The sequence below is a fragment of the Canis lupus genome, chromosome 23 (genome assembly GCF_011100685.1).
Source record: "Canis lupus familiaris isolate Mischka breed German Shepherd chromosome 23, alternate assembly UU_Cfam_GSD_1.0, whole genome shotgun sequence".
NCBI classification, from domain to species: Eukaryota; Metazoa; Chordata; class Mammalia; order Carnivora; family Canidae; genus Canis; species Canis lupus.
The window spans coordinates 52677579-52700188 of record NC_049244.1 but is presented as its reverse complement, the minus strand read 5'-3'; the positions used below and the strand labels follow the sequence as shown (position 1 = coordinate 52700188).

Sequence of the window (22610 nt, the reverse complement as noted above, 5' to 3'; positions counted from 1 at the left end):
TACGTAGACTCAAGGTAAAAATAATCCTTCCTTAGTTTCTTTGTCAATTTCACCTTACTATGAAAAATATTAGTTCACAAAGGCAAAATTTAAAATCCAATTGCTTTTACCCTGAACAGGTGCCTTCAAGACTTCACAAACTGGTAACACAAAACAGAAAGAAGTAATCTTTTTCTGCATGGACGAGAGAAACATTCCAAACTTTCCAGTTTTAAAAATATACTAGTTTCTACTAATAACCACTCCATAAAATACACAAAAGGTACATGAATGTCAAAAAGAATGAAAATATTCCAATCAACTTAAAAATGCCTAACAAACACAAAAGCTTATGAAAGCGTTTTGGTAAACTGGACGGGGCTGGCAATTAGGAAATCACTGGTGTCCTAGAAGTGGTTTCATTAGGAATGAAAGTCGTATCACAGGGTGTCAGCAGGGGAGTGGGCGGGTGGAGACAGGGGTGAATGCAGCAAATGCAAGCTGCTCTACAAGAGAAACGATATGGTGGCTTTCCTGCTTTCTGGCAGGACAGAGGGTTAGAAAGTTCCTTAGGAGAAGAGTGAGCTTCCTTCTTCCTCCTTTGTAAGCAGGGTGGGGCTGGGGGGGGAGGGCGCGGATACAGACAGATAAAGAATCTGTATTAAAAGGTCATAATTAGACAGTCACGGAACATACCACACATACCATACAAAGTATGGTGAATTTATGAAAGAACTGTATCACTTTAGAACAATAAATACACATGAATTTTTAAAATTTGAGAGAGAGAGAGAATGCACACAAGCAGGGGGAGGGGCAGAGGGAGAAGCAGACTCCCTACTGGGCAGGGAGGCGGTGGGGGGGGGGCGGACGGGCAGGACCACACACGACACAGGGCCGTGGACCCTGGGATCAACACTTGAGCTAAAGGTAAGTGCTTAACTGACGGAGGAGCCACCCAGGTGCCCCTCAAATTTTTCTTTCTTAAACTGGTTATTTCAGTTGATCTATACAGTTGCTTAAGGTGGGAAGTCTGCCTTCTGCTCAATTAAACAATACTGGTAAGGTTTTTAATCACTGGAGGAAGGTAAATAAGTAGCAAGGAGGAAAAATCCTGGTTGAGCAAGTGATAATAGTCTGGAAGAAGACACAGTGAGAGACATGAAAAGGAGACAAAGGGAAAAGACGGCTCAGAAATGTGCCAGATGTCAGGAGAAATTACAATTATTGGCCAAAGAAATGCAGTAATGGTAGTCAGATATAAGTGAAACTATAGGGGTTACAGTCCTTACACTCCAAGCTTTCTCTCCAGGGCACCTTACTCTAATCTCTGTGACTGTGTCTTTATAAAAAATCTGGCCTATGTACCTAGATTTCTACAATTCAATGCCACCTGTTCCCTTTTCAAACCTCTTTAAGGTTAATTTTCTCTGGTTACACAGACACAAAATGAATATGCTACTTCAGATAGAGTTCAAATAATTACCCAATTTTCAACAGTCACACAGTTTCTAAGACTCCACTAAAAGAAGATATGTCGATTTTATCCCAATTAATAAAATGACAACTTTTATTCCTGTAAATAGGAAGAATTCTCTGAAGTGTGGACTTGGAGGCAGAAGGGTGGGTGGTACCCAGCAAAAATCCCCTATGGAAACTTGTTAAAATTTGTATGCCAGAGCCCTACCCCCAGAAAAATAGTTTTAAATACGAGTTCCCTTTTCCATAACTTTAACTTCCAGATTCTGAGTATAATGATCATTTTGTAGGATAATTTTCAGTCTCACACTACCTCATGGCCACTATTTTCATCCATAATGACTTTCAAGGATATGGCAGGTTTGCGAGAAGTTTAGGAATGTGGAGTAACCAATAGAAATTAAATTTGAGAGTATCCTGATATTCTTCTTCTCTAAATAAAGAACAACAAAATCATTCTGGCTGAGGGTTCCATCTAGATATGTTCTGACTACTTTTTACTCAAGTTTTACCATGGCACAGAGATATATTTCTTAACTATCCTATAAATTAGAATCGTGCTTTATTTATTTATTTATTGCAGGGGGTTTTTTTTTTTTAAAAAAAAAGATTTATTTATCTGAGAGGGAGAGAGAGAGCGTGTGCACACACACATTGGGGGAGGGACAGATGGAAAGGGAGAGAGAATCCTTTTGGAGCAGACTCCCCGCTGAGTGCGGAGCCCTACGTGGGGCTTCGTCCCAGGACCCTGAGATCATGACCTGAGCTGAAATCAAGAGTCAGCTGCTTAACTGACCGCGCCACCCAGGCACCCTTAGAATTATGTTTTAGATCTAATAAAAAAAATCTTTAAGAAAATTTTAATTGAAGTATAGTTGACACGGAATGTTACATTAGTTTCAGGTGTACAACATAGTGATGTGACAAGTCTATGCTATTCTACGGGCACCACAAGCTTAGCTACCATCTGTCACCATACAATGGTATTACAATACCAATGATTCTATTCCCGACGCTGTACCAATAAAGGATCTTTCTGGACTTAAGCAGCTATGGTGCGTTTCTCTTCCAATTTTAGCTTTTAAAATGGCAGTAATGGTTCATTCTGCTGTCACGCCCTTTTTATCACCATAATTTCAAAAATATACTAACATACTAATAATGGACAAAGTTTTCAGTTTAATAATGATTTCTGTTAGTAAATATCTGATGCTCAGAGAAAAATAAAATTTCCATTTAAGTTTTCAGAGTCAAAACTGAATCTTATGCACACTGAGATACAAAGCTGGTAACTTTGCTCTTTTCTCATTATCAAGAGAAAGCACAGGATGGATTATAAGAGGAGACTGGGAAAGTGAAGAGACACAAAGACAAGCCCCACCAGCATTGTATACTCCCAAGAGAAACAAACTTTAAGTTTTAAGAAACAATTGCTGGCTGTCTGGGAGATGCCCAGGCATCAAACAATAAAGAACAGTCAACAGAGGCGAGAGGCCGAGCACGCTGCTGTGACTCCTGCTCCCTAATCCCCGGGCTCCAGTGAAAGGCCAGCTGTTGCCACCTCGCGTAGGGAGTCAGCAGAGCAAATTAACTGCAGGAGAAAAAAGCTGCGGATATTGGAAAATTCTAATTTGCTAGGCTGTATAAGCTATACTATTTTTAACATTAAGGACATCAAACTGTATAATTAAAATAAAATAAGCCTGTGCAGTGGCAAGCCCAAGTAAAGGAGTTTATCACTGTTGCACATTTAAGTAGGGAATGAGATGGAAATAGGAAGTTTCTCAATTTTTACTGAAGCACATCTTCAATTCATGTAAAGACAAGAAGTAGGAAGCAATAAATTGAAGCCTATTATCACACATTTCAACACTCCTAGCATAAAACCACCACAAAAACAAAAATGAAAAACCAAAACCCTCACCAATCTTTATGCTCAAGTAAAGATTCTCTATCTGTTAAAACTAGATCTTAAGACTCTAAGCATGAACACATCACATTGAAAAGTTGTGTCTGAATTCTGGGCAACTTACACACTACCTAATTAACTACGGGAGAGTTTGATAGCGTACAACGTGAGATATTTACAGGTCATAAATTACCTTTCTTCAGTCTGGTCAGTGGCTTGGTTTACACTTTAGCGTTCCTTCCTTATCTAGATGTTCTATCAGTTTTCATATCATTTGAAAGTTTAAATGTTAAATGACTAATACTATGCTTTTCTGACCCACTCCATAAAGGACACTGTTAACTGTAAGCTTCCAAACGCAAAGGACTATATTTTAGGTAATTATATTTCTCAAAGGCTTAACTTTTCTCGACTTATCTTGGCACAGTAGTTAAAAGGCCTGGACTCAAATCTTGGCTTTACCACTTACGTGTTTACCACTACGTGTTTCAAGGTTTCCATTTCTTTATAAAGTAAGAAAATGACTGTACCTATGAGAACGCATACAAGGCCTACAAGCTAATACCTGGCACAGGAAAAGTATCTAAATACTAACTCACATTCATAAACAGTTTCAAGTTTTGATATAAATTTTAAAAGAAATGCATTGTAAAGTAAGGGAAAGACTATACATCTTAGTGATCTAAATGACTTGTGATGCCCCCTTAATTCCTCGGTCTCAATGATTCTTTGATTATGTACACAGAGAATGAAGAATAATTCGGGCTTTAGTGAATAAGAAAGAAACCTAAGCTCTCACTCCCAAGCAATTGATATAAAGGTCCCAAACTAACAATAACTTAGTTAACAGTTGACACGACATTCATATAACAAGTAATAAAAGAATTCCATGCTGTTTTGCTGAAACTCAGCAATTGTTACCAGTGCCCAGATATTCCATTTCCAGGGTGGGACAGAGAACAAATTCCAAAATGTCTATGAGATGTTAGCATTATCAGTTGTTTTATATGATGACAATCATAAAATAGATTTTATAAATCATAAAACAGCTCATTATGAAAAGAAAAATCTGAATTGAGCTATATTCTATATAATCTTTCCCTCTTCAAAGAAAGCATTTAAACATATAGTCTGTTTCAATAAAGAGATTAAACACATTATTACAAATTATACTGGAAATCCAAATAGGTTCTATCTAAGTTGATGTTGTATTTATAAATTTTTTTTTAAATTTTTTATTTATTTATGATAGGCACACAGTGAGAGAGAGAGAGGCAGAGACACAGGCAGAGGGAGAAGCAGGCTCCATGCACCGGGAGCCCGACGTGGGATTCGATCCTGGGTCTCCAGGATCGCGCCCTGGGCCAAAGGCAGGCGCTAAACCGCTGCGCCACCCAGGGATCCCTGTATTTAAATATCTATTAAAAAAATCCTTTGAAATAAAATTTGCTACAAAGTCAAAAGTATTTCATCAAGGTCATAATGGGCATATTTCAACACTAGATAGTTCTAAGTGTAATTAGATAATGCAAATAAGGAATTAAGGTGGAAAGAAGAGCTATATACAGGAGGTGCGGCGCCTGACTGGCTAAATCAGTAGAGCACGTGACTCTTCATGTTCGGGTCATGAGTTCGAGCCTCACGCTGGATATGGAGCCTACTTAAAAAAAAAAAAAAATTGTCCAAGAGGTACTCACTGCCTTCCAAAATATTCAGAGATCATAGTTTTCAAATTCTCATTTTTTCTAAATCATTTTCATATGACCATGATCCATTTATGTAAGCAAATCCAGTTATAAAAATAAAATCAAACCATTTTTTACGCTTTTTACATAAAAATAATTTCAGATATGGAGAAAAGTGGTAAGAACACTACAAAGAACATATTTTTCCTGAATAATTTATGGTCATTACATCCCATAAACCCCAAATTTGTACTGTGTTCTAGCTATAAATAAAGATATCTTCCTAAGCAATCTCAATTTAACAATAAAAATTTAAAAATTAACACTATGTAACATCCCATTCAAGTTTTACCAACTGTCCCATTAATGTCCTATAAAACGAGATCAGGGTCTGGATCATACACTGTTTGTTTTCATGTTCTTTAGTCTCCTTTGACCTGGAATAGTTCCTCACTATTTTCTGGTTTCTCATGGTCTTGACACATTTGAAGATTACATGCTACTTATTCTACAGACTGTGCCTCAATTTGGGTTCATCTGATGTATCTTCATAATTGGATTTAAGTTACACATCTTTGGCAAAAATATCTAAGAAGTGCTGTTGGTTTTTTTTTTTTTTTCTTTTTTCACTGCATTCTGCAAGGTGGAACAGTTCTGATTTGACTGTTACCGAGAATATTAACTCTGACAGCTTGATGAAGGTGGTTATTGCCAGGCTTATCCATTGTAAAGTTACTCTTTTTCCTTTTTAAATTATTTTGTGTGGAGATACTTTGCGTGATTATACAAATATCCCATTCCTCATCACTGATTCTGTTCATTTATTTATATAATTCATTTTATTCATTTATATAATTATCAATTTGTGGAATCCTATTTTATTTAGTGGGTTATAATTTGTACTGTCATTATTTACTTTGATACCCAAATTGTCCTACTTTTGGCCAGCGGGAGTGTTTTCAAGCTGGCTTTTGCACCTTGCTGACGTCCCTATCATCCTTCAAATACTTCCTTACTTTGTTACCTTCGGATGCTCCAGGTTCATCCTAACCTTTTCTTGTTCCAGCTATGGAGTCCACCTCTCCAAGGAGGCCTGGTTCCTATGTTGGACTTCTTTTCTCGAGACTAGAAGGGGTGGGCTCTTGTCTCTTTGATTTTCCTAACTCAAGACAATCAGTGAATATCCAAAGTAAAGTAGTAAAAAGATTTAAAATGGAGCAAGTTTAATAAGACTGGCAAAAAACATGATGCACCAAACTTTCCCAAATCCACAATACTCTACTCTGTACTATTCTGAAATTGTGGTAAAAACTCCTTTGTTTCCCTTTCTCTAAATTCTACTAACACGCTATATTCTAATTGAATATGCTATACTAAAAACTTCGATCCAAGTAATACAGTAGTTACTGTTAAAGCTAAATTGTCTGGCTGAAGGGATCCAAGATCATATCCTTAAGTGTTACATGAAAGATAAACAGTACGGAAACGGTACTCCCAAGATTCTTCTCCAACTAATGGACCATATCATGGCTCATCTCCTTTACTGTGAAGATGAAGCCGAGTCACTGGTGAAACACTTCCTGTCAATGACATTATTTGGTACATTAACACAACCATAATTTTATAGTAAATCATTCCAAGGAAGTCACAGGAGTACTTTCTCGGGGAAAAAAAGCAGGATAACATGAATCTTGGTTTGATGGGCACAAATCTGTGTTAGCGATACACCATTTTTTTTAAATTATCAAATTGGGACTGCAAAGTAATGGGGTTGTATAAAGCTCTCTTAGAAAACATAAAAGATACATTGTTTTTAATTACTTAAAATTACATATGCTAGTAAAATACAGTGAAGTATTCCACGGTCTGATAATCATGTCCTGAGGGATACAAAAGAAATATATCTGTACACCTTACAACACTGGCACACCTCTTCCTGGAACAGCACTAACAAAGCATAAACTTGTGAGGCAGGGACTTGCAAGTGGTTTTTGAAGTTATTTTCCCAAAGCCCCTCCTAGTAATATAATAACTAATTGGAGGCATTTTTACAAAGAGGCTAAGGCTCTGAGAGATAACGTGCCTAAGGGAACACAGCTAGTGAACGGCAGTGCACAAACACAGATCGTCTACGAGTTAGCACAAACTTACTCTGATCAAGTGGCATGAAAGAAACAAAAAGAAAAGCAACAGAAAACAGAATATGAACTAAAATAAGATACACTTCAAAATAAAGATTAAGGGAAGAAAGGGCAGAAAAGACAGCAAATGACGAGCTGAGGTAACAGAGGAGGCGACGGTGCCAGTGGAGGAGCACGCTGCTGAGGCCTGGCGGGGGTGGGGTGGGGGTGGGGGGGCAGGGTTTTGACAGGAAAACCACTGGTTTCTCTTGGATATTCTAGGGAGCGTATTGTAGTGACCTAACTTCAGATTAGAAATGATTTTCAAATGTGAGGAACTTCTTCTTATTCCGTATCTGCTTTCTCTTACATACCGGAAAACTCCCAAGATGGTAAATTTAAGTATATGCTGAAAGGAAAAATACCGTTTGGGAAAATTAAATGAGGAGAAGCTTGTAACAAACGAGGTAAGCTCAAACCGAAGCACCAACCTCAGTGTTTTTATTTTTATTTAACATCACTCCTTCTGGGATTTCCTTGGGTTCTCAAAGCTCTAAGTAAATCTTAACATTCAACTCAAATACTTTAAAGCTAGGAACACCAGCATTCAGGAAGAACCAAACGTCTCCAGAGAGAGACCAAGTGATCAATAAGGCCAAGTTAGGTTGGGGGTAGGGGACGCGTGACGGAAGGGACAGCCCTACGGGCCAGTGTAGGCGTAACGCCTGACCCGGTTGAAGAGGGTGCTGGTGGCGTGGCCCAGTAGTGGGCGAGTATCCGTGTAGCAGGGCAGTCCAGTCTGCTGCAGAGTTCTGGAGCACATGTAGGATGAAGAGGGAGTCCACTACCAAAGCATGGCCTGGCTTCAGGAGGTGCTGGCGCAGGGGAAGAGGCAGGAAGGATAAAAGGGGATCCGCCTACTACACAGTGCCAGTGCATGAGCTCCCTGAAAAGGAGTCTGTGAAGAAGGGTAACATGGCACGGGGTATCCGAGCCTGCATGAGGTAAAAGGGGTGTCAACACAGGGCAAAAGGGATGCTTGCGCAACGAAGGGGACAGTGACAAGTCTGCATACATATGGGAAGGCTGATCAAAGTAAGTAAATATATTAAGGAGAGCTGGGAGCCAGATTTCTCTTTCCTCAAAGAAAAAGGAGACTACTAGGATGAACCCTGAGCTACCAAATTATAATGGAAAGTATCATTGTTAACTTAGGGCTTCCAACACAGACATATACTTGTGATTAGAAACAGAGATATAAATGTGTGGACAGGTATCCACACACGTATACACGCGTGCACAGAGACCTGAATGCAGGCAAAATCTGTTCCCCAGCTCTTTCCACGGAGAGAGTCTGTGAACAGTGATAGTCCAGTAACAATCAGCACATCTAGCTTCCTACTCTTGACTTCTAAATACCATTCTCCAGAAAAAGGAAGCTGGATCAGGGAAAGTACAGGCTGAGCATGAACATCTTCTTACACAAAAGGACAATACTAGGACGACACAGGATACTTGAATGGGGTCTGAAAATTAGATTCAGCAATGTATCAGTGTCAACATCCTGATCTGGATGGTTGCTAGGAAAAAAAATCCTTGTTTCTAAGAAATACACCTTAAAGTACTTGAAAGTGATGGGGCGACAGGTCAGCAACTTTCTTGCAAATAGTTCATGGAAAGAAAGTTCTTTGTATACACTTCTACAGTTTGCAATTAAATGGATGAACGAATAATGGAAATGAGGAAAGAGAAAAGGCAGCACGGGGCGGAGGGCGGGAAGAACTACTTACTGAGGTCTTCAGCCAGCTGAACTCGTTTGCCAGTGAGCAGTTTTACCTTCTTTTCACTGTCTTCAGCAAAATCTTCCAACACCTCTTTCACATTTTTCTCTAGTCGTCTGACTGTTCAAAGTAAACAAAAACTTGAGGAGCATCGTTATTATGAATGCATATGGAGGATAAATTAGCAATACATGGAGAGTAAGTTTGGATTTTTCTCATGTCAGACTTACAGAGTTCAGATTTCTCACAGCTATAGGGAGAATCTCTACCTGTTATATAGTACTTTTGTCCAACATGAATCTAATATCCTCAGAGAAACTCATATTCTCAAGTCCTAACACTTTAAAGAAGTGCAGATTTCCCCCCAAAAAACTTAAGTGATGCTTAGGAGTCCTTTTCTAACAGTTTTTGTGTAATGAAGGGAGACTCCTGGTATGTTTTATCTCCCATCTTTTCCAATTATGATTTACTTTCATTACTATTTTATGGGCAGATGATAATTTTCAGTTTTTCTAACAGATTTATTTTCATTTAAATTTATTATTTGCAAGAGAGAGAGAGCATGCATGCGTGTGCGTGGAGGGTGGGACAGAAGGAAAGGGAAGGAGAAAATCTCAAGTAGAATCCCTGCCAACTCAGGGGCAAACCTCAAGACTCAGATCATAACCTGAGCTGAAACCAAGAGTTAGAGGCTTAATCAACCGAGCCATCTTAGGTGCCCCCAGTGAATCTATTTTTAAAGAATCACTTTGATATCTGTCTATTAAAAATGAATGCTATTGCTATTTTTTTGATGTTAGAATTAGAAAGTGATACCTCTGTGGCTTACCTTCAGTGTTTGTAAGTTGCTGCCTTAAAGTATTTGCAGTGATAGCAAGCATACGCTGTATTCGCCAAAACAAGACGACATCATTGCATTCCAACTGAAATTTAGGAAATGAAGATTACAGATGCAAATTTAAAAAATGAAAGCTATGACCATAAACACACACAACTACTAAATTAGGCTATTATCTACACCCTAAACTTTAAAAATCTCAGACCTAACTAATACATATATTCCTTTTATTTTTTTTACCTAATACATATACTCCTTTTTTTTTTTTGAAGATTTTATTTATTTATTTGACAGAGAGAGCCAGAGAACACAAGTGGAGGGAATGACAGGGGCGGAGGGAGAATCTAAGCAGGGAGTCCCGACGCAAGGCTCAACCCTAGGACACTGGGACCTGAGCCGAAGGCAGATGCTTAACCGACTGAGTCACCCAGGTGCCCCTATACATTCCTACTGAAGATATAAGCCACTGAATCTTTTCTGCAGGTCAATGAACTTCTGCATGATTTGGCTTCAAACTGCCCCTCACCTATAGAGGTTTGTTTTGATTCCAATGACAAAGCAAATCAATTTGGGAAGTAAAGAATTTCATGATTTATATACAAGTAGAAAATCACAGGATATAACCTTAATTTTTATTTAGTTTCAGTTAACAACCATGTTAGCTTAAATACACCCTTAGGTTAACCTCTTTTCTTTGTGCACTCAAGCCAGTTTTGTAATGCAGCTGTAAAAAAAATAAATTAATGATATGTTTTAAAAGAAGCTTATTCTGTAAACAGGTCTTTTCAACAATTAGGCAAAAAACTTGCCACTTTTTACACAAGTATATTTAAATAAAAATTTATTTTAAGCTGTAGAAAACTCAAAAGCATTTTACGAGTCTCAAATAAGATCATTGCTGAATAGCTCTTTCAGAATGATACTCTAAAAAAGCGTTTCTGCTTGTAAGAAAATGCTCAAAACACAATCAGTCTGCTGCCACCTAGGGGTTACTCTGTGAAACGTGGCATTAAACAATGTACAACTTTATATACTTCTTTTAAGTAAGCAGAGATTTTAATGATATAAAGAAAGAATTACAATAGACAGGAAAAAGCACAACAAAAAATTGTTTTTACAGTAGGATTTCCACTACCCAAATGGATTGTTATTGTCATACACGTGCAGATACACAGTGTATAGAAAGAGTTGAACATACACATAAAATATTAATTAAAATTCCTCCTAGGTCAGGGAATTATAAGTGACTTATTCATTAATAAGGAATATTAAAATAACTGGCTATGTCCTTTTGAAAATTTTTTTACATTTTTTATTGCATTTCCACGAGAACATACTTTCTAATATAAAAAGCTAATTCTTAAAAAAAAATTAAAAAGTGGTTTAATGCCTATTATCTGCATACACAATCTTTTAGTGTGTAAAATATAAACTGGTAAATACCTCAGAAAAGACAAGAGTTAGGGTATTCTTCATAACCCACATATGCTTTTCCCAGTAGATCAAAGGACTTAAAACTAATGCTAAAGCTACTTTTTACTTTTAAGCATCTAAACAACAATCACTAAAAGCATTTCCCTTTGTTTTTGGACACCTTACCTCAGAATCTACAAAATGCCTTTGGTAGTAGTAAAAGCCTCTTCGACAAAGGTTACAATGGTTTAGAGCTGTTTTTAAGAAGTGTCTTCTATAAACTTGGTGCCAAGTATCCTTAATCTAAAATGAAAAAAGAAAACAAAAACCAAAGAGTTTCTGGATACTCTGCAGGTTGACCAAACCTATCCTGAAAGGTCAGCTACAGAAGTTATTATAAAAAACATAATTAAAACTAATGGTGATTTTATTATTCTTCCAACCTTTTTTAACCATTTAAAAAAAAATTTTAAGACAAAGATTATATTTACCACTACTCTGACCCCTTACCAGTTTATGTACTTCCAAATACACAATGTTTTTAACAAGGATTGTTGTAGTCATAGAATCATTCTGCAGAGTAGTAGGGTTGGGATTATCATCTCCCCCGGATAGAGGTAAAGAGCCCCAAGGAAAAGAGGTTGTGAGCCTAATCGAAGGACAGAGTTAGTTAGGACTAGGAAGCTGGTCTCAGACCATGTCCATCAATACAACATTTCCTTTTTGATTATTACATTTCATTGCTGCCACAGCAAAATGACCCCCCAATGTCATTACTATGAGGTTTGTTAGAGTGTTCAAGGTTCTTTCACACCATTGCCTTTTCTGAGCATGACAGTAATAAAGTTAAGCAGGTATAGCAAATATCATCAATGCTGTGTGACGGATGAAAACAGTGAAATGTTCAGAGATTATACTAGTTACTAAAGGTATTATTACTAACGAATGGGATGAAACTGTGCTAGAATCCACGTCTCTGACATGTAGCCCATCTGCTATTCTTGCCATAACGTTTTGCTAACTACTTTATAGCTTCATAGAATACACTGAACAAAATGTCTCTTGGAAAAAACCTGAGATTTTCTTGCTGAGAAAAAATAATTAAAATACACAGTCAATTCGTATCCTAATATGTGGGCAAAGTCCAAATGTGGATAAATTAAACTTACATTCAACTAATAATTTCATGTATCATTAGTTTCAGTTTCATTTTCAATTTTTATAAATAATGCTAGATGTAACAGCTTGAACTGCTTTGAGTTTTACCCGGTTTCTTTTCTTGTTCTGACCTCTGGTGGAAATCACATTAAGTATACTCATTTCTCAAGTGCAGAAACAGATCATCTCTAAAAGAATTTATGTGTGGTTCTGAAATTTCTTATATGATTATTTTTCCCCTTAGAATTATTTTTCTAATTGGGTTTCACTTAAGTTAACTTAAGCTAATGTTAAAATGAAGTTTCGATTCCTTACACCCTAACTGGGGCACACAAGCCCAGAAAGTTGTTTTTTTTTTAATTTCCCAAATAAGTATCATGAAGTATTATGACATAAAACATAGTCTAAACTGTAATTATTTTTATTCTTATATTTTCCGAGTGAGGAAAATGAGATAGAACCCTAAGGCACTATCCAATTTAATAAAAACTTAACATTCATATTTTTTCTAAACCCACTCATATTTGATAAGGTACATGTGACCGAGAAAACACACATATAAGTGAATTTTATCACAGAAGAACTTGTATTTTGCAATCTGAAGGAGTATAGCGTGATGCAGAGATGTGGCGGCCTTTACCCCCTTTTGCCAGAGCTCCTTTCTGACCTTGCCCAGATACCTCACTTTTCTAAGTCTCAATCTCCTCACTTACAAATAAAGCATTACACTTAAAGAAATACCAACAAGAAATCTCTACTCTCTACAGTCAAAATGACTGTTTTTTGTCAGCAAAAGTACACATGACCAAAGTCAAATCAAGCACTTAAATATCCAAGTAACGTGTGAGAAGTAGTAACATTTTACCGTAAGAAACAGAGATTAAGGAAGTAAGTTCATATCATCAGCAGTATGTATTACCAAGCTTGGGTCCACTTCTACTCCTCGGGATTCAAGGTTCTTTCGGACTGTAGTTATCTCATCGCTCGCCAGATAGGCTGGGTGCTCCTCGTTACACTTCAGCATCTTCTCCAATTCACTCTTGGTTTCATTATGCACAAACTTTAAATTGTTTAAAAGAGGACTGTGATTTAGATGGATCATGATTTGGCAAATGCTTATAAAAACAGAGCCCTAGTTTTAATAAATATATTGCTAATGCACCACAGGGAACACGAGCTCCACATAGGAAACAAGAACATAGTATCTTGGCTTATGAATACAGAATATTGGTATTCTGGATTATGAAGGCAGAAGAAGTTGGACTTAGGCAAGGCAAAAAAAAAAAAAAAAAAAAGGAAATTTAGCCTTATTTGTTATATATTTCGCTTTTGCTGAAATGTTTTATTGTCAAAGTTACCTCACCAGGTTCCTGACTCTGTAAGCTTCTTGACCTTAGGATGGGATGTCAGTCTAGGAAAAAGGACCCTGAACATGGGGAGAGATAATGTTCTATAAATGCCTCGTATCTAAGAACTAGATGACTGTAAGGACTTGCACCTGCTGTCTTTTTTGATAACTATGAAATTCATAGTTGGATTTTTTAAAAAACTCTTTTCATTAAAATTGTGCTTTAGACTGTTTCTGCAAGGTGTCTATCATCCCTCTCTTTAAGATTATTTTATTTTTTTAGAGATCTTATTTATTTATTTGAGGGAGAAAGAGCATGAAAGACAGAGCATGAGCAGGGGGAAGGGGCGGAGAGACAGAGAGGGAGAACCAGGCTTCCCACCAGGGAGCCAGATGGATCAAGGACCCAGTATCTAGGGATCATGACCTGAGCTGAGCTGATGCTTAACAGACTGAGCCACCCAGGCACCCCTAAGGTCTTATTTTTAAAGCAATCTCTACACTCAACATGGGGCTCAAGCTTACAGCCCTTAGATCAAGGGTAGCACGCTCTACCCACTGAGCCAGCCAGGTGGCTATCATTCTTAAGTATACTTCCAATCTCTTCTCTGTAACTGTTCACAGTCTGATGACCAAAGGAGTAAAAGATACATAGTAGTGACAGATATAAAAATAAGATTTTTATGCCGTGTCAAATCACGTTTATCTTTTCTTTTCAATCCTTTCAAAATTGCATGTTAAAAAAAAAAAGTCTAGCTTCAAATGCACTGATTACTCTGAACAAGCTACTAGCACAGCACTTTGCCCCAAACTGTAACAAACTACGATATCCAAGTACTCACAGAATAAAATATAAATGCAAATAACTGGCTTATAAATGAAACTACTAATATTCTCTGAAAACACGACATTTAGAAGAGAAATTTTACAGTTTCCTTAAACATTTGCTCTTGGTCTGAAGTAAGATGGAAATCTCCCAGTTAGATGATACTCCCCAACTCTCGTCCTGTTTTCACTTCCATCTGTGCACCTGCTCCCTGACCACACAGCGTTCAGGAGAAGACTACTCTCCCATCCACCCTGAACGAGATCACCACAGTTCAGCTCAGGCAAGGTGAGAATGTTTCAAAGGGATGGATTTTTCCCTAGAAAACGAAGGAAAAAGTAACAACATAAAAGCACAAAATAGTTTTCAGAACAGAGACTTATCTTTAACATAGGACGACCTAAAATGTCTTTTTCCACTAAATCAGTCATTCAAAAAGACAGAAGGAATTGTTACATAGCCACCTAAACTTGCAGCGTGAGACATGGGGACAGTCTCAACCTCTTCCAGAATCTGTTCCTCACCATAACCTCCAGGAATGAGGGTTAGAATAGTGGTTTTCAACAGGGAGTGGGAGGGATGAGAAAAGTCAGAGAATGAGAATGTGATTCAGTGAGTCTTACAGGCAGGGCTTTCTTCTGAAACAGAAAATGACACATAACACACACAAACCGTTCCCCAGGTGGTCCTGAGGTCCCTCCTCCTACGCCCAATGATGGCCTCTGTTTCACAGAGTCTTACGCTGGCTGCCCTGAACCCCTGGGAAGGCTCTTCTCTGAAGCGTTTCCATGTTCCTCTCCTAGGCCACGGATCCCTGCACTAATCTTAAAATTAATTCCTCTACTTTACTTGCAGAGATTCCTTTTGGATTCAAATTCCTGAGACAATAACTTACAACTAAGAATTATTTCTCTCTGAGAGTGTTTAGACCAAGTGTACTGGCCACTAGTTGCTGAGTTGCCATCATTGATTATTCTGGAGACTTTAGGACTAATTTCCCTTAAGCCTTTATGGTCAGACACCATTTTTCTTCTGAGTTTATCTGCCTCACCCCAGTTCCTTTCAATCAATGCGTCTTTTAGTCTTAAAATCAGAAACCTCTGATGGATCTCCTAGAAATTCCCTTTGACAGACCTCATCCTCTCAGCCCATGTGCAGAGAGAGATAACCGATGCTCCCTGAAAACACGCATGATCCAACCACTAACTCTGTCCACTTCCTTGGCCTCTCTGCAGTCTCTTAATGACTCATTTTTCCACAAGAATCCTATTAGGAAAAAAGAGAAGAGGGAGACTGTCCCTTCACTTTTTTAAGACAAATTAGGACTCACATCTGATAGATTATGAGGCAAAAAAAAGGCATGAAACTTAAAAGAAAATAGGGTGTTGATTATAACTTAAATCTGTATTTAAGACAAAAACAAAAAATTAGTAAGAAAACAGGCATGACATGTAATTTGGTAATTTTCCACTTTTTAAATTTTCTTTCCTGATATTCCATATCTTGGTTTCCTTTCTCTAACTACATGGATTCAAAGACTGAAGAAAAGAAAGGGGATTGGATGCCACCTCTTTTTCGTATTATTTCCTTCACTTATGTATGTTCTGTATCTTGTTTTCACTCTTTTGTTTAAGGAATGAACATAAGAATGAGATGTGGTGTCAAACTAAATCCTAGATAGGAAGAGAAGCCATAATAAGAAATACAAAGATCAGGGACACCTGGGTGGCTCAGGGGTTGAGAATCTGCCTCCAGCTTAGGGTGTGACTCCGGGGTCCTGGGATCGAGTCCTTCATCGGGCTCCCTGTGGGGAACCTGCTTCTCCCTCTGCCTGTGTCTCTGCCTCTCTCTGCGTGTCTCTCATGAATAAATAAATAAAATCTTTACAAAAAAAAAGAAATACAAAGATGGTAGGAAGTGGGGCCTTAAATGTTCTGTACATCTTCCCTCTATTTACTCATCTGTCAAGTTACTATACTTGCTTTTACCATTTTGTTCTTCAGACGTGCTCATTAAATATTTACTGAATAAAAAAATTCTACAGTTCTACTTCCTGTCTGAATTTTTACACCTATTTTGCACACAACAGCAAAAAATGCAGAAGAACAGAATATTTGAACAGACAACAACAAAAAAATCCAGAGGTAACAACAGATGAAGTAAAAAAATTAAAAAAAAGAAAAAGTTGCTATAGGTTTTATTCTAATCATATTTCCTCTACATCCTCTGAAATCCTTGTCATTTTTAATTTTTGTTCATAGCTTTAATATTCGCTTTACCTCAAACCAGGAATTGAAATGAACAAAGTAATCTACCACAGAAAGGGCATGGTTCATTTCCCTTTCCTTTTAATAACACAGCTACTTCACTTTAAAAAAAAAAAAAACCTTTCTTTTATAGTTTTCTATTTATTCTAAAGATTCATTATGTTTTAAAAAGGCTGATGTAAAACATTTGAAATTATTAAGATTGGTCTGTAGGCATGCAAAAGTTACATTTTAATGCTTGAGTTAAACAAAATTCTATAAGACCAAAGATTTGTTTTTACCTGTTCTTGGGTCCGGTTCTTCCAGTATAACCACCTCTTTTTCCAATCTGGACCTACCATGTTTTCAATTGCGTTTTCAGCTAGAAAAATTTTTAAAAATTGTTTTAATTCACCAAGAATTTTGTCACTTACCAAGCACAAAAATTATAACTACTAATAAATAGTCATTTTCTTAATTACTTCAAACTGCTTGATCAATATAAAATCAGTTAAAATAAACAAAAAGATTACATGATTGATACAGTACATATATAAGAAATAATTTAAGCATATAAGTTTATAATCTCTGAAAGGTATAACTGCTTGTAAAGTTCCTGTAAGTACAGAGTCTTCAATTCAATTATAGTTTTTAAAAATGAGTACATATAAACATGTGTCTATTTTAATATTTTCAGTAGTCACTAAGCAGTTGACCGAAAAATTTCACAAAAAATATTTAACTATGGTATTAATGACAAAGACTATGAAATATTAGTTTTATTTATTTTTTAAAAAACATTTTCCCCCCAATTATCAAGTTGGATAACTTCTCCACCACCGGGAATACTCAAAACTCAACAACCTGTGTCCCTACTTACTATCCTTGAGACGAGCCTGAAGAGCTTCTTCCATAAAATATATAGCTGCATCCCACTGCTGTTTATCAGATATGGAGCGGTCTTCTAAAGCATTGTGTTGAATAACCCTCTGAAATAACAAGGAAAGAAAAACAGCTAATTTGATTTATGCCTTATCATTTTAGTAATTTTATTCAAATTGACAGCTTATCAAATATACAAAATAATAGATGTACCTAAAACAACATAAAAGTATGTCCCTCACACGCAAGTGCAGGAGGTCCTATTATCTGCCTATTGGTCACCTTTCTTTCAAAAGAATGAACAGTGAAGATTTTTTTCCTATCTCAAATAAAATAGGCTATGTCTAAGACAGAGAGAGGCATATTATACATGCAGCCACATATAAATCTGCACCCAAAACACTAGTTCTCAGAAATTAATGATTCAGATCACTACTTTTCCTTTTTGCCATATTGTCTGTGTTAGCATTTTCAAAAAAAGAGGAGAAAAACAACCACTGTCTCACTGTTAACATCAATGAAAAGTGTAAAGGAGGGAAGCTTAAAATGTCTAGACCATAAGCCAATATGAGTTATATAAGAAAATTGATTTCTAAATTTTATAACTTTTGAACGAATGAATGAAAAAGGACACTTCTGGGGCGCCTGGGTGGCTCAGTCAGTTAAGCATCTGCCTTTGGCTCAGGTCATAATCCCAGGGTGCTGGGATCAAGACCCCTCATTGGGCTCCCTGCTCAGCGGGGAGTCTATTTCTTCCACTCCTTCTGCCCCTCCCTCTATTTGTGCTCTCTCCTTCACTCTCTAATAAATAAAGTCTTCAAAAAAAAAAAAAAAGAAGAAGAAGGAAAAAGGACACTATTCTCACAAGAAGCTAATCTTAATAAGGTATTTAACAAGAATGAATATTGTTTTCAAATATGAAGACAAGTATTTGTTTAAAAATAAATTACAACCAGCCCACAGTGAAATAAGCATTTTTCTATTGCTTATTGTTGCATCTTATCTTTCAACAGTGCCTCCTCTGAAGTGTCTGAGCAGAGCAGGTGCTAACACAGGTTTGATTATGGTGATGAGAACGTTCTCCATAACAAAAGATCTGTTGGAGGTGGAGGATTTGGTGCAGGTCAAGAGCTGGGGCTTTGTAACTAGAGCAGGGCTTGTGTTAGGGCTTTGAGAAGGACAATAATAGGACTGCTTAAGAACTAAATAAAATAGTGCTTACAACATATATTGTAGTTTCTAGCACCTTTTAAGCATTCAACATGTGGTAGTTAGCATTATTTTAGGAGTCTAATATTTTATGACTCAAATCCACAGAAAACCAATGAATCTAATTCCTTTCATTACCACCAAGAGTAAAATAAGAAGCAGCTATCTGAGCCATCTGCGGTTCAGGCCCATGTATTGGCGACTGGACAATTTGTGGAAGTTTACAGAAGCCTGTTTACTGTGAAGTTGGACTTTTCTCTGAAATGACAGCCACAAAAGAAATAGCAGAGAAATGTTAAAGGGCTGATTATATACAGATAAAGATGTCTTTCCCTCATTATCTTAAATTCAGAAGCTAATTGAAATGGTCATATAAAGACAACTTCCTCTAAAAAGATTATCAATTTGAGAAAGTATGTAAAGCCGTAAGGCTGACACCATAATATACAAATGACGTACCAAGCTGTCCTCCGCAAAATCATTCCATTTGTGGCGTTTAATACTTTCTTCTTTAACAGCCTCTTTAAGTTTATCAAATATGTCATCATGTTCTTTCCCTTTTGGTTCTGTCATAAAGCGAGAAAATTCTTCCTGTAGGGTCTCCCACGCAACCTAGATTTAAAAGAAAAAGCCATATTTATAATACAACTTTAATATGTAACATGACAAACACCTGAATTTAAGCCAAATAGATGTAATAAATCAACTAACTTATCACAAAATATATATGAAAGCACAAGTTTTTTTTTTGTTTTTTTTTTTTGTTTGTTTTTTAAAGGCAGCAAATACAAACTCCGGCCTAGAGATCTCACACTGGCAGCTGGCGGGGTAGGTGTGGCACCCTGATATGTCTTGCTAGACAAAATGCGGTATTTTAAATTTTAAGAAATTAGTAGCCAGCATTATAAATAGCCTTCATATAAAATCTCGAACTATCTGGCGGCACTGCACCTGCACTCCTACGGGACACTAACCGGAGACAAGCAGGAGCCACCCCTTGAGACAGGTTTGCACTCCAGTCAGCCACCAGACTTAGTTCACTTATTTCATTTTGTACGTGGGAGTCTGCCTGCTTTGTCCACACTGTAGAAAGTTTAAGATTTCACAGTGACTTCTTCACATCTATGCCCTTATGTAAATATATGAAGCAAAGCATCAATACCTTCAATCACAGCCGAGAAACATTCAACTACGTTATAGCTAACTCCCGATTACTTGGGCAGTGAAAGGAAGAACACAGTGTCAAAAGTAACGAAGAACTAAACCTTCTTATGGTTCAGTGGGCTAGTTAATGCTGTATTTTTTACTCAGCCCTCTTCATTTCAAGCATTAAGAAATCATGGCATAAACCACGTGACTGTCCTAGACTACCCAGTGAGGTATCAGCACCTGTTTCCTGACCTTGAGCAGATCCACATCTTTCTGCCACACCCAGGCATGAAGGGAAAAGCAGCAGGAGACAGAATGGCCACGTCCACTGCTGAGCCTCAGGATGTGACAATACCCGTGGGACAGGGCCCAGACAGATGCCAGGGACAGTTGTGAGGGGAGCTAATGGGGCAGTGGCAGTAAGCCCTTGGTTATTTTAGGGGTAAACGTGGAGAGAACTGACAGGGCTCAGCAATATGCAGCTTCGGCACAACAGCTGTCAGTTCTTTGAAAGAGAAGCAGGAAGACACTGAGTAAAGGGGTGAAAAAGCCAGGAGTGCAGTAGGACAGGAAAAGGGGAACCACACCCAAAGAATTAAAAGTTGACATTTTCTTTTTAAGGTAATGAAAAATAAGATTATCTTTAACGCTGATTCTAATTTTGTGAGCAACCTCACACAGAAGCACAGGACACGCTGAGCCTTTGCTAGAACAATCATTCTTCAGAGTAACACGCATGGCAGATCAACCCTGATGATGAACATCATCACAGTAAAGCAGCTGGCGCTTACTGCAGTTACCATGGGCCCGGGACGTATCATACACATTTCATGTTCACTTACTCCTCATAACAATCTGTGAGGTAGGCAACCTATCCTCCTAATGTACAGACAAATAAACAGAGTAAGCAGGAGTCCAAGGATCCCACAGCTACTAAGTGGTACAGCCAGTGTGTAACAGAAAAGCATTCTTCAAGGTACTCTCCTAGAATTCCTCGTCTAACCTGCTGGCAGGATCCTAAGAAAATGATTATTTACATATAAATGAACCCTGCAGAAACTCAACAAATGAAATGTTTCATTCATTAAATATTTTCCTTAAAATAGTTATTTTAAGGAAATATTGTTATTTCCATATTCTGTGGAATTGTTATCCACAGACAAATTTTTTAAAGAATTTCCCATTCAAGCAAACGTTGCCAGTTTTGTTACATGCTATTTCTGAAACAGAACCGATACCCTCAGATCAACATCATACCAAATAGTAAATTTTTATGATGGCAGCAACTGGTAATAGCATTAAGGTTAACCCAACACAGAGATGAGGAGTAAAGAATAAACGGAGCATAATGGCCCTAAGAAGAGACAGTAGGCTGTGATCGGAATAAAACCTAAAATTCACAGCTCCTACTCCCTTCAGATAATGCTTCTTACCCATTTAATTAAATTATATCCTAACCTCTACTGCTTTATTAGGAAGCTGTTTATCAGTCCACTGTTTAAGCTTGATATCCACTGTTGTATTGAAAGTCCCTGAATTCATGGTCTGTGCAGCTGGAAGATATATGTTTTCAATCACATGAGTTGATACTCTTTCCCACAAGGACTGCTGAAGGATTTCCTCCCTGAAATTAAAAAAAAAAAAAAAAAAAGTTTCAAGAACACCAAATTTAAATATAATATTGGCTTTAAAAACTGCTTTATCGAAGTATCATTCACTCCAATAATTTGCACGTATTTAAAGTTCTGACATATGAGCACACTGGTGCATAACCACAATCAAGATAATGGCTACAAGTTCTAGCCACTGGATCTGCTTTCTGTTACTAGAGATCAGCTTATATTTTCTAGAGCTGTAAATAAATGCACCCGAACAGCATACTCTTATTTTGCCTGCCTTCTTTCACTGAGCAGATTTTGAGATTCATCCATATTGTTGAGTATATCAGCGTTTCACTTCTTTTTATTGCCGAGCAGTACTCCACTACTTGAATGTGTTTATCTATTTAGCTGCTAGTGGACATCTGGGTGGCTTCCCATTATTGGCTATTCCAGACAAAGCAGCTATGAGCATTCACGTGCGAGTCTGTATGGACACACACTGCTGCTCCTCTTGGGTGAAATGTCTAGAATTGGAATACCTACATCATATGGCAATTATATATATAACTTTTTTTTTTTTAATTTTTATTTATTTATGATAGTCACAGAGAGAGAGAGAGAGAGAGGCAGAGACACAGGCAGAGGGAAAAGCAGGCTCCATGCACCGGGAGCCCGATGTGGGATTCGATCCCAGGTCTCCAGGATTGCGCCCTGGGCCAAAGGCAGGCGCCAAACCGATGCGCCACCCAGGGATCCCTATATATAACTTTTTATGATACATTCAAACCGTTTCTCAAACTGGCTAAACTATTCTACATTCCCATGGGCACAGGATGAGGGCTCTAGACACCCCACGTCTTGCCAACACTTGATATGGTTAATCATTCTGCCGGGCTGACGGTGGTATCTCATTGTGGCTTTCATTTGCATTTCCCTAATGACCCATACTCTTAAGCGTCTTCTCGTGTGCTTATTTGCTTAATATTA

The 22610-nt window shown here is 37.6% G+C and overlaps 1 protein-coding gene across 10 annotated transcripts in view; it reads right to left on the bottom strand.

The window, feature by feature from the left end:
- The window catches only part of OPA1 (OPA1 mitochondrial dynamin like GTPase), an 86605-nt gene that overhangs the window by 17000 nt on the left and 46995 nt on the right, over positions 1-22610 (bottom strand). For all 10 annotated transcript variants that reach the window (XM_038571323.1, XM_038571327.1, XM_038571326.1 and 7 more), the window contains 8 exons: positions 21481-21646; positions 19333-19485; positions 17663-17771; positions 17085-17164; positions 13282-13422; positions 11391-11507; positions 9783-9876; positions 8963-9073 (listed from right to left, as the gene is read on the bottom strand). In XM_038571323.1, the coding sequence (XP_038427251.1) occupies positions 8963-9073; positions 9783-9876; positions 11391-11507; positions 13282-13422; positions 17085-17164; positions 17663-17771; positions 19333-19485; positions 21481-21646 (971 nt within the window). The remainder of the gene's footprint in view (positions 1-8962; positions 9074-9782; positions 9877-11390; positions 11508-13281; positions 13423-17084; positions 17165-17662; positions 17772-19332; positions 19486-21480; positions 21647-22610) is intronic.